Source organism: Hypanus sabinus, chromosome 10 (genome assembly GCF_030144855.1).
Source record: "Hypanus sabinus isolate sHypSab1 chromosome 10, sHypSab1.hap1, whole genome shotgun sequence".
Taxonomy (NCBI): Eukaryota; Metazoa; Chordata; class Chondrichthyes; order Myliobatiformes; family Dasyatidae; genus Hypanus; species Hypanus sabinus.
The window spans coordinates 70,711,469-70,724,966 of NC_082715.1; the positions used below are offsets into that span (position 1 = coordinate 70,711,469).

Sequence of the window (13,498 nt, forward strand, 5' to 3'; positions counted from 1 at the left end):
AGTTATGGGCATGCTATTTTGATGTCAGAAGCATGGTGACATTCGTGGGCTGCCCCTAGCACAATACACAGACTATGTTGGTTGTTGATACAAAGCAATGAACTTCACTGTATGTTTCAATGTACATGTGACAAATTAAGCTAATATATCTGGAAAAACAAATCATCTTAGAGTTTCTGGGATACTTCTAAGTACCTATCATCAATCTATATCTCAGGGTTACTGTACTAAGTGATTATTAGAAGTTAGCAATGAATTTCTGGAGGAACTCAATGGGTCAGGCAACATCTGTAAAGACATTTTGCATGAATTCTATCCAGCTATTGAAGGCATGAGATCTGGCATTGTAACAAGGAGCGTCCGGCAAAATTTAAACAACTGGAGGAACTCAGCCAATCAGATAGCACTTGTGGAGGTAAAGAGATAGTCAAAGATGTAGGGTGTCAACCTGAAATGTAAGACTATAATATATAGGAGCAGAATTAGGCCATTCAGTACATTGAGTCTTCTCTGTCATTCCACCATGACTGATTTATTATTCATCTCAACCACATTTTCCTGCCATCCCTCGTAACCTTGAATGCCCTAACTCATCAAGAACTTACCAACTTCTGCTTTAAATATTGCCAATAATTTGGCTAAAACAATTCCTCCTCATCTTTATTCTAAAGGAATGTCCTTGTGTTCTAGTATGCCTTGTGGTCCTAGACTCGCACAAAGGGAAACACCTTATCTACATCCACTCTATCTAGGTCTTTTAATATTTGTTAGGTTTTGATAAGATAGCCCCTCATTCATCAAATCAACAGTGAATATCGTTCCATAGTCATCAAATGTCCTCTTACATTAACTTTTTTATTCCATGGATCATTCTCATGAATGACCTCTGGATCTTCTCCAATATCACAATATCTTTTCTTAGCTAAGGGGCTCAAACTGCTCACTATATTCCAAGTGTGGTTTGTCTAATGCCTTATAAATCCTAAATATTAAATGCTGTAGTCAAAATGAAGGGTCTCAAGCTGAAACGTCAACTGTCCATTTCCCTCCATAGATATGGCCTGACCCATTGAGTTCCTCCAGCATTTTGTATGCTGCTTTACATTCCAGCATCTGCAGCCTCCAGTGTGAGAGTCCGAGAAACGCTTGATTGAGGACAAGTTACGCAATGATATTCTGAACAACAGTATGGAAATTGACATCTGTTTATTTAAATATCTAATTTCTAAAGCTTGAATATTCATGTCAATTTTGTAAAAAAAAACCATGAGGCCTTAACCCCTGACTTCTTGTGGTTGTTCTCTGCTAAGTTAGTAATGGTGCAACCTGAAGTTCAAAATCAAGTTCATGTTTATTTTCATTTGATTGTACATACATACAAACAAAGAAACAATGTTCATCCAGACCAGGGTGTACCCACCCATGTCACACAATAACCAAAACATTAAAACACCAAAATAGTACCATAAATATGTTAATAAAATTTCAAAATGGAATTATATTTCAAGAAGGAAGTCACAGAGATAGGTGGCTTTCTGATGACTAATCCCACATGGTCTGTCATTCCTTCTCATTTTCTCCTCCTCCTGTTGCTTGTTCCCACAGGGTGACTGGCTTCCAACTTCCATCGCCAATTGTGAGCTCAGGTTCAATCCTCACCCTTTGGTTCACCACTGACTTTGCAGTCAGTGCACAAGGCTTCAAGGCAGTTTATGAAGGTAAGACCTGTCTCTTTTGTTTAACCACAGTTGCTCTGACATCATGTGTGAAGTCTTGTTCTTTCAGAACTACTGTTCCAGTGTCTCTAATGTTTTTTTACTGCATAAATGTGCGTTCAAAACTGAGAAATAATCTAACATCATTACAGGGTTGAGTAAATATAAACAGAATCATGGTGAGCTGTGGAGACCAGACATTTACTTGAAGAGATCCTGTGTTGGCCCAGTAACTACTTGCACCTTCAGATCCTCTGGGATGATGGCACATGTTAATACAGTGAAGGTGGAGGAAGGCTGTAGCAGTGAAGGGCCCCATTTGTCTTACACTCCACGCCCCTGTATCCTGACCCTGATCTATCAAGGACTGTCTGGTGGCTGCCCATCCATCAGCTTCCCCACATTAAACAAAATCACGCCCTGGTGTTCTCCATTAAGGGAATGAAACCCTACCACTATTCTGCGTTATGGAAAGAAAGTGAAGCAACTTTCTTTGGAGATCTGTCTGAGGACACCTGTAAACTTTGACTGTTTTCAGCATTAGGTTCAGCATTGGTTTTAGCAAGAGCTAAAGCTAATAGTAATATATTAACACAATAGTTTCTTCATGTATCACAATTATTATTAAACTAATGGGATAACATGGTGGTAGTTGTCTGTCGAGTCCAATGATGACAAAAAACCTTGTAGAAGAGTTTTAAAAGCAGAAAAGCAGTTGCAATGGAACAGTTTCATTATCCCAACCTAGGAAGCCTGGGTCCTTTAGAGCAACTGGAGCCCTCCTTGGTTGTAGTCGATGACCATGACTACTGCTGTGCCTCATTATTCCCTTCAATCTTCATGGAGCATTGTAGAGTCGCCTTCCTGGCCGTTGGTTCTCATCTGCCCTGTCTGCCGGAGCTGGTATTGCATGCTAGGACAGGAATGCACCCATCTCACTGGGGAATGTGGCCTGTCGGCTACCCTCACCTGGTGTAGGTCACCTGTCAAAGTGGTGTGGCCGCTGTTGAATTCAAACAGCTACTTGGAGCCACTGGTGAGAGCTAAGTGTCTGGTTGGCACCAAAGATGAGTGAGATGTACCAGAATGGACATGATTGGTGCTTCACCAGAGGTGCTATCACTCCCGGGACACCCATACACCCCAACGGGAAAATATAAAGAGCTGGCAAATTTGATGGATACAGTATAAATCTGACTGCCTTCTCCCTTGCTGCCCTTGACAGCCTGGATATCCTCTGAGTAAGTGTATGCTGTCCTTATAAAAGGAATTCACAGAACACAAAGGATGGGAGTGTCTGAATGGGAACACGTGCACATGGTGATATTAGCCCAGAACAGGATCCTACTCAAGCAGACCATGGAAACGTGCTAAATCTTGTCTGTCCATTTGACATTTGCACCAGCTCACTGCTGTTGTCTGCACCTTCACATTTTCTCAGTGAGAAAGATGGCACGTACTCTATTTGAACACCATTATCTACTAAGGTAGAAAGTACTGCCACATTGGGTTCTCACCACTACCACTGAGAAATGATGTTCTGTGCTGGATCTTCATGTCTGGCAGCAACAGAGGGAATTGTGAAGAGTGTTGGGGGTCTATTGGAAGTCCTACGGTCCCCACGGGGATGCAAGTCCAAATCTGATACAAGGAGGAGGCAGTCCGTAAGATATAGGAGCAGAATTCGGCAAGTCACCCATTGATTCAGTTCCGCCTTTCCATCAACGCTGACTTATAATCTCTCTCAACCCAATTCTCCTGCCTTCTTCCCTGAACCTTTGATGCCCTGACTAATCTAGAACCTATCAGCCTCTACGTTAAATATATCCAATGACTCAGCCTGATCCTGGCTAAAGAAATTCTACCTCGTCTCTATTCTAAATAGAATTCCCTCTATCCTGAGGCTGTGCCGTCTGGTCCCATACTCCCCCACTATACAAAACATCCTTTCCCTGCCCTCTATATCTAGGCCCTTCAATATTCAGTATCAAAATCAGAATCTGGTTTAATACCACTGCCATATGCTGTGGAATTTGTTGTTTTGATGAGATCCCCCCTCCATTCTCCAAAACTTCAGTGAGTACAGGCCCAGAGCCATCAAGGAGGCCTCATACATTAACCCTTTCATTCCCAGCATAATTCTCGTTAACCTCCTCTAGATCTTTTCAATGCCAGCACATCTTTTTTTAGATATGGGATCTAAAGCTGCTCACAATACTACGAGTGGCCTGGCTAATGCCTTATAAAGCCTCAGCATTGCATCCTTGCTCTTATAATCTAGTCCTCTTGAAATTAATGCTAACAATGCTTTTGCCTTACTCATCACTGTCTCAACCAACATGTTACCCTTTAAGGAATCCTGCACAAGGAATTCCAAGTCTCTTTGCACCTCTGATAAAGGACGAGCTTCCACCAACTGCATGCATGGAAAGTGACAGTGGTGCAGAAGAATAGTTTGCACCCTAAAAACCTTAACTCTGGCAAGTGCAGTAAACTCTCTGGAGAGAAATAAACTTGGAAGAAGTAGAAAAGACAATGGCAGACTGCATAGCTTCTTCAAGAATTAAAACCAAAAATAATACATTAACACAATAGTTTCTTCATGTATCATGATTATCATTAAATTAATGGGATAATATAATCACTTGGCAAGCTTGAGAAATAATTCAGCCATATGAAGCCCAAAGGCCAAGGACTGGAGCATCCCAACACTTGTTTTTAGATTTCAATTACAGATTACTAGCTGTTAAATCTATCTGGGGAATTCTTAAACTCGTTGATCTTTGCCTTTTGATTACCAATGGTGATCCACTGAATACAAGAATAACAAGTTGCAAGTGAAACATGCTTGCCAACACTCCTCATTAATATGTATCAGGCTCAAGGGAGCTAACAACAATCATCAGTCATGGTAATTGCAAAGATGGACCTTCGAGCAAAGTCTTGAGAAAAGAACAATGGCAAATTCAAAAATAGACTTGAGTTCAATATAAATTCCCCCTCAATTATGTTGGGAGTATGGAGAAATAGGCTATATAGTAACTAGCGTGGATTACTTTAATTATCTAATCCACCCCATAAAAATGAACAGTCTTCCTTTGTTCATTGCTTTCCCCTGACAACACTAAGAAATAGATCAATTATTCCTAAAAACACAATCCAACTTTTTTCCCTTCATCATTGGAAATCTGTGCAAGTTGTCATTTGCAGGCTTAAAAATTGGTAGATATCATGTGTGTGACACAATAGGAATATCATTCTAATCATTACGCACAAACAGGATTGTAACATATTGTCTTTGTTTTCTGCAATGTATGCTTCTTATTATGAAATTTTGGAATCAATTATGGAAATAACTGTGAATGTGGTAATTGAATCATTTATGCATTGTACACTTTAATTCAACTAATTAATTAATATTTTATTTGTTGTTGCTGTTCTACAAAAGTTTTTAAATTAGCCAACAAAATGAGTATGGAAGAGGAATGAGTATGCATTAGTGATTGAGTTGGTCTCTGTGTGTAAATATTTGCACAAACAGGTAGGTTGTGCAAATAATGCAACAAACTGATGTACATTAGTTAGTTTGCATAATGCAACAAACTGATGTGGCTACTGAATGGACATTTGGTGGTCATTGTGTTGGCATTAACTTTTGTTGTATATCATTATATTATTAACTATATCATTAAAAAATTGACTTGAAATGTTGAATTGACAGTTGTGTGCTGAATTATCAGATGATTGGAATGTTCATGCTGTGCGACTTTGCATATATAATGTCTGCAATTTTAAATGGTCTAAAAGTATAAGATTGCAAATTTCCAATCTTGTGATGTTAAATGCAGTGAATCATTTGTGCAGTGACATATGATGTTCTTTTGAAAAAAAAAGTCACGTTGCATAAAGAACTGAAATGTAAAATATTCTCTCTGTATACATATCAGCTACAAGTCTTAAAATATCTGAATAGGCATTCCTTTTCCAACATCTCCAAAGAACCCAAACTTTTACTTGGTGTTGATGCTGAAGCTATGAATGACTTAAGATGCAAGATTTTTTGCATGATAAATCCATAGAGAATTGCACTATTTTCAAGTGAAAGTATGTCAAGGTATATTATTGTTTTTAATTGATTTTTGTGTACTTTGAAACATTTGGAGCCCTACAGAATAGATAGTTGAATACCATCATTTTTGCTGAATTTGTTTCAGATGTAGATACTGATTATTTATTCTCTATTAGTTGGTTTAAGGAAAAAATTGTTCAGAAAGCCATAATGGTTTGTTCGCTATGAAGAATAAAGGTAGCCTTGGCAATTAAGAATCAAGACTGTACAGAAAAACACCTCCTTGATTGTTTTTCCTCTCAGCGAGCTCGTCTGAAATCAACCATGATGAAACTAAACCTTAGCTCTCAAAACTACTTTCCAAAGTTGTTATCTTGATCCTCAGTTTGTAATGTTCAGCATTCCTGACAGGTGAATTGATAGTGTAATAAAGGCACCAACAGGTCATTTATCAGGTTAATTCTTATGTGATCAAGATCCCTTTCAAACTCCTAAAGCATTTGTTTGTAGGCTACTTTTGAAAGATTTAAAAAGAAGGAAGAAATGCAGAAAATTCCGAGATGTGTTTACCATATTAAGTGATTTTTTTTTGTTTGGAAGTGTGCTCTATTTTTTTAATATTATATTGGGATTTGTAAAATCCATGCAGTCACAGTGACAGTTTCCTGAATTAAGTGAGTACTGCACTTGCTGGTGGATGAAGGTGAATTGCTTTGTGACATTTTATTGAAGGTGGATGAATTTCTTTGAGTGAGAGAATGGGAGTGTGCATTAGCAAATTTTATATTTGGAAGAATATCTGTGGTTTAACGTAACATTCAAAGATTTATATCTACTCCAAGTAAGATTTTGACATTACCCCGTTGCCTAGATTATGATAAATGTTCTTGCAGGCACTGGCGTGTGGAATTGGCTGATGAACCCTTCCTATTTAAATGAATGAAATTAAGCCAAAGAGCTTCATTTCCTTTCCTGTCCCCCAGAAACATTTCCTTAATCCCCTCATAAAATAATGGAAATTCCCAACTTTTCTGGATTGGATGAAGAATTACTTAGAATGCACTGGATATTCTGTTATAAATTTTAAGATGAGTTTTCTTCGGAGATTGGAAGTGAATCCTCTCTTCATTTTGAAGCAATTACATTATTTTTAGTAAATATTATACTGTAAAATTCAATGGAAAGATTTCCTATGATTCCTTTTGGAGACCCATGTTGTTAGAAATAGTCTTTCTTGACATAACTTGGAGGAAATCAAATGCTGAGATCAGAGAACTTGACAAACCAAAATGCCCCTTGAGCTGAATTTGGAGGATGCATCCCAGCTTGCCTTTAGCCACACATTGCTGTCTACAGCACATTGACTAGATACACTTCAGAAATCCATCTTGTAAGCATTCTGAGAAATGGCACAGAGCAACAACTTAGCCAACAATCTCAATATTTAACTGAAGTTAAACGGCATTGAGATTGGACTTTGATGCTGACATCATGCATTTGGAAATTACACCTGGTTTTCATTACTTTGATTAAATTATTTTATTTTACTTCAATTAATCTAATATATCAGATATGTGGATGCTCGCTACTGGGTTACCTAGCATGGCATTGTGATTCCATGGTGATACAAACTTGGGGGAGGGCTAGTTGCTGAAGCGAGTGTATAGTCTTCAATAAAACAAGAGGGCAGAATGAATGACAGTCCTTGAATTTTGTGCACAAGCAAGGATGTAGTCATTGAACTTGATTTTGGAATATTGGACAATGACATGGTCCAATGTTCAAGTTCACATTTATTGTCATCTGACAGTACACATATGCAAACTAATGAAACAACAATCCCTTGGACCATGGTGTGCTCACAAAACATGTATCATCCACAGCATATAATGCAAAATATTACCATAAATAAAATATCAAAGTGCATGTAGGTGCACAGCACAAGCAAACAGTAAACAGCTTGCTGTCCTGGTGACGAGACCTCAGTGGCTGTAGGGTATTGAATTAGTCTCTTAGCCTGAGAGAAGCTGTTACCCAGTCTGGCAGTCCTGGTCCATGATAATGGGTGAAAGAGATTGTGGGATGGGTGGTAGTTGGCATCCTTACCAAAGCTTCAGGCATTAGAACCCTATTACTTATCCTGAGAGACAAAACACAGTAAATGAATTTCCCCTTTGTACACATAGTACTGTAAATTACCTCTGTAATATGTGTAAGCATTCAACTTTTCAGAGTATTTTATCCAAGGGAAGGAATTCTGATCATGCGAAGTGTATGTTGGGTGGGACAATGGAAGGACGGTTTGCATGGACAGAGAAACTATTGCTTGTAGTTCAGTAAAGATGGTGAAGCCTTCAGCAAGGTTGGACTTTATCCCCTGGGCTTGTCTCAGAGAGTCTAAACTTAGCTGAGACTGTGTCGACACACTGTTTTTATTTATTTAGTGGCACTGTGCACAATAGACATATCCAGTGCAATGACCCACACCAATATAACCCTAGCCTATTCAATTTACTATGACCAATTAGCCCATATGTCTTAGGATGGCAGGAGCAAACCAGAGCACCCGCAGGAAACCCACACATTCATGGGAGGAATGTACAAACCGGATTTGAACTCAGAACTCTGACATGTCAATCTGTAATAATGTCACAATAATCGCTGCAGTACTGTAGTGAGAACCAGACTCTGCTATGACCACTCACAGGCTTGGGTGATGTGCATAAGGAGATTGCATGCATTGGGCTGGGTTGCAGTGGGTTCTGTGAAACTACCTCTAATCAAGTTGTTACCAACAGAAATGTTTATAAAAGCCAATTCAATGGCCAGCTTGGAAAGGAACAAAAGGAACCGCAAGCACTGTTAGGCAGGAAGCAAGTGGAGCATCTAAACAGCAGCAGCGTAAACCTTTCAAATTGCAGGAGAATCTGAATTTACCAATTCGATTTGTTAAGAGTTGGCATGGAATCTACATCTTTTATTTTAAATTTCAAAAGAATAAACTTTAATTCATTATAAAATATATATGGAAAAAGATAGAGTGATAAACTCTTTACATTCCCGGTGTCATTTGGTCAATACATTCTAGTTCAAGTTTAACTCTCATTCAACCATACAGTAAATCTCAGAGCCAACAGTCATATACAGCAGAAGGCACATAGAGCATACTGTATATAATTATGATAGCAGTAGAACCTAGTCACAAAAAAGTGTATCACCCGTCCCTGTGTGCCATGGCCTATAGATTGATGGTGCATGGCATGTTTACCTGGAGCCACATTTCTGCAAGAATTAGAATGCAGCAGTTCCTCTTCATGCACCAGTGCAGATGTGGATAAATGCAATCCAGCTTGTCTTCCACCATGTCGTCACTCCCAGCGCCCTACACCACCTCCAGCATCTCCTGGGAGGCTGCAGCTGGTGACACTGCAGCATGAGGGCCTGGCCCGTACAACAACCAAGGCCATGCAGCACCCTTGCTATTGCTTTCACCGATGAATCTTGTGAACCAGACTTATAGTATTCTTATCAATGTCAATTAGATTTTAGACTTTTTAAATATGGACTACTGGGGTGATAAACTCTTCTATTTTTTGAAAGGTTTCCCTGCTGGACTCACCCCTTAGAGTCCAGTAGCAGAAAGGAGCCAGGCTATGGTTGTTCTCCAGTAAGCTTTTGCATTGGCTGAAACAAACTTCCGTACATCCTTCAGCACCTCCTCCTGTAGCCTGGACTGTGCCGGTTGGCAGTATTCCCTTAAGGACATCTCACTGGGCTCAAAGACTTTCTTCAGCCCTTCCCAGCCCTTCCTTTTTCATCTGTCACTCCTAGCTTCTCACTTCAAACTCCACCCCCCTACAGACCTACCTTCCCCCCCACCTGGTTTCACTTATCACCTACCAGCTTGAAATCCTTCCACTCCACCACACTTCATATTCTGGAATCTTCCTCATTTCTTTCCAGTGTTGATGAAGATTCTTAGTGCAAAATGTTCTCTGCTTATCCACCTTCATAGATGCTGCGTATCCCGTTGAGTTCCTCCAGAACTTTGTGCATGTTGCTCTGTACATCTAGTACCTGCAGAATTTCTTGTGTTTCTCGTAAGTGTGTGGACATGGGCAGGATATTCCACAATCATCCCCGTCATCCTCTCCACACTGAGGGTAAAGAAAATGTTCTCTGTGATTTCTGTTGGGAACTATCTATTCATTTAGAGATACAGTACAGCTCAGAACATGCTTTTCCAGCCCAATAAACCACATTGCCCACCAATCCAGATATGTAACCCTAGCATAATCATAGGACAATTTACAATGACTTACTTACTAACCGGTAGGTCTCTGGACAGTGGAAGGAAACTGGAGAACCTGAAGAAAGCACGCACATTCTCAGGAAGGATATACAACCTCTTTACAGATGGCACCAGAATTGAACTCTGGCCCCTCAAGCTGTAATATAGTCATGCTTACCACTACGCTACCATGGCACCCTAACTGAAATCTTCCCATACCCTGGAATGAAAAACTGTCATTGGTGGAAAATAAATTGTAAAATTTTCAGTTGTGGGCTACAGAGCAGTTATTATTACAGGATAAACAGGTAGAAATAGAATTAGAAGGTATACTAGAATGATTCTGGGAATGAAAGGGTTAATGAGTGAAGAGCGTTTGATGGTTCTGTGCCTTTACTAGCTGGAGTTTAGAAGAATTTGGGAGGATCTCATTGAAACTTATCAAATATTGAAAGGCCCAGATAGAGTGGATGTGGAGAGGATGTTTCCTTTAGTGGGGAAGTCTCGGTCCAGAGGGAACTGCCTCATAATAGAGGGATGTCCATTTAGGAAAAGATGAGGAAGAATTTCTTTAGCCAGGGAGTTGCCAGGAATTATTTGCCACAGATTGTTGTGGAGGCCAAACCATTGGTTGTATTTAAATCAGAGGTTGATAAGTTTGCGATTAGTCAGGGTGTCAATGTTACGTGGAGAAGGCAGGTGGATGGGTTTGACAGGGATAATAAATCAACCATGATGAAATGGTGGAATAGCCTAGTTCTGTTCCTATGTCTTATCGTCTAAACTAAGTGGAGTATGATTTATACTTTTGTTTCAGTTCAAGCAAAACCTCTTCATGTTGGATGAGAAAAATCCCTTTGTTTCCTTATGATTGTTGAAATGTTAATTTTAAACCATTGCTTGTGGCATTGAATTCTACTTGAGCATTCTTCTCCCTGGATCTCACAATGAAGTATGAAATATCTCTAGGTCATTTCATTTGTATCCTGCAGATACTGTGCATTCTGATATGACATTAGTGTCTGACATGAGAACACAATTGAAGCTTCTTGACTGACTTCTCTTTTATCAAAGGCAGATGAGCTATTGATAATGTGAGTTTACAATATTTCAGGCACCCCTGTCAATGACCACAGGAGGCAAAGTTCAGAGTCAGAATCAATCTAATATCACTGACATAATTCGTAAAATTTTGAAGCAACAGTACACTGTAATACACAATAAAAATTATAAATTACAATACGAAATATACACACAAAATTAAGTGAACAGTACAAAAAGAGGGCAGTCTTATCCATGCTGTGACTCCAAATATCCATCAAGGTAATGATTTAATATTTTTGTTCACTCTCTGGAGTTATAAGTCCTGTTTATCTGTAATGTTTCCATTCTTAGCCTAACCTGTTTCACTGATGTCTTTAAAATAGTATGTTGGTGCGTGGCCAAGTGGTCCAGTGATTTGATGGTCGCTAGTTCGAGCCTCAGCTAAGGCAGTATGTTGTGCCTTCAGCAAGGCACTTAACCACACATTGCTCTGCGATGACACCGGTGCCAAGCTGTATTGGCCCTTGCCCTTCCCTTGGACAACATCGGTGGCATGGAAAGGGGAGACTTGCAACATAGGCAACTACCGGTCTCCCATACAACCCTGCCCAGGCCTGCGCCCTGGAAACTTTCCAAGGCGCAAATCCATGGTCTCTCGAGATTAACGGATGCCTATTAAAATAGTTTACTCTTTTGTTTTGTGATAATTTAATTTCATAGTTCTTCTTTATCTTACAAACTGTATTATTGACTTCTTTCCTAATGCTTTTGTGCTGGCTTTTATCATCAGCTCTGCTGCTTTCTGCTGACTTAATGATTGTTTCTTTCTTCAGTATCAATTGCTCCCTCGTGACTTTTTCATCGAAGAGTCTTGTGACTTTTCTGTTGGTGGAATAAGTTTTTTCTCTTGAAGGTGGTCTTAAAACTTTCTTTTGGTTCCACATTTCTTCTTGTCAAAGTTCTTAAAGATTAACTTTATTTGTCACCTCTACATCAAAGCATCAAAGCAGAGTGAAATAGACAATAGACAATAGGTGCAGAAGTAGATCATTCGGCCCCTCGAGTCTGCACTGCCATTCTGAGATCATGGCTGATCATTCACTATCAATACCCAGTCCCTGAATTATCCCCATATCCCTTGATTCCCCTAGCCATCAAATATCTATCTAGCTCCAATGTATCATTGGATTGTGCAGGGGGCAGCCTACAAGTACTGTCATGCTTCTGGGGCCAACGTTGCTTGCCTGCAACTCCCTAACACAAACTGATTATGTGAATTTATTCCTATAGACACCAGGGTGCTATGAAAATCCTTCCTCAGGTGAGCTTACACAGTAAACTGTGCTATAAAAATTACAAATCCAGCAATAAATACAGTGGTGAGTATATACAGCAGAACAATAGAATAACACACACAAAATACTGGAGCAACTTTGCAGGTCAGACATGGAGAGCAATAAACTGTCGATGATTTGGGCTGAGACCTTTTATCAGGACTCAAAAGGAAAGAGGCAGAAGCCAGAATAAGTAGTTGGCAGGAAGGGAAGGAGAACAATGTTAGTTTGTTGTTTTTCAGTCATTTAGTTGAGTCCGACTCTTTGTGACCTCATGGACTATAGAGTTATGGCAAGATATGGATATGCCAGGACTTCCTTCCGCACAGATACTGCTGCTGCCCAGGCTGGCACCCAGCTGGGTTTGAACTCAGGATCATCTGCCTTGAAGTACACCACCTGCTGGCCTGGTGTACAAGATGGCAGGTGATATGTGAGACCAGGTAAAGGGGAAGGTAGATGAGAGAAGGGGAATGAAGTGATAAGCTGGGAAGGGATAGGAGGAAGAAGTAAAGGACTGAAGAAGGAGACATCTGATAAAAGAAGATAGTGGATGATAGGAGAAAGGAAAAGAGGAGGGGAACCTGAAGGAGGTGACAGCAAGATGAGGAGAGAAGGGGAAAGAGGGGAGCCAGAGTTTGGGTTGGAAAAAGAGAGAAGGGGAAGTGGGCAGAACAATAGGTTTAGAAGTGAATAAACGTGACAATGAGTGCCTGGCATTGACAGAAAAGCTGCACTGGGTCAGATTGATGGTGACTGTAAGGTAAGACTTCTTCTCTAGAACCACTGCCAGGGCTGGACCCTCAACCAAAGATGCTCTTATCCTCCTTGATCTGTCCCAATTCCTGAGGTTTGGGAAACCCTACTGACCAGCAGTGTAAACGCAGGACTCCACATGCTGGAATCAGGAGCAACACATAATCTGCTGGGGGAGCTCAAAGGGTCAGGCAGCATCTGTGAGATGACAAAGGAGAGTCAACATTTTGATTCAAGACCCTTCACCTAAATGGGCAAGAGGTGAAGACCTGAAACTTTGACTCTCTAT

The 13,498-nt window shown here is 40.1% G+C and overlaps 1 protein-coding gene across 1 annotated transcript in view; it reads left to right on the forward strand.

The window, feature by feature from the left end:
* LOC132400744 (CUB and sushi domain-containing protein 1-like) overlaps positions 1–13,498 on the forward strand; it is a 2,029,389-nt gene that overhangs the window by 565,937 nt on the left and 1,449,954 nt on the right. The window contains exon 3 of the mRNA XM_059982042.1: positions 1,606–1,718. Within this exon, the coding sequence (XP_059838025.1) occupies positions 1,606–1,718 (113 nt within the window). The remainder of the gene's footprint in view (positions 1–1,605; positions 1,719–13,498) is intronic.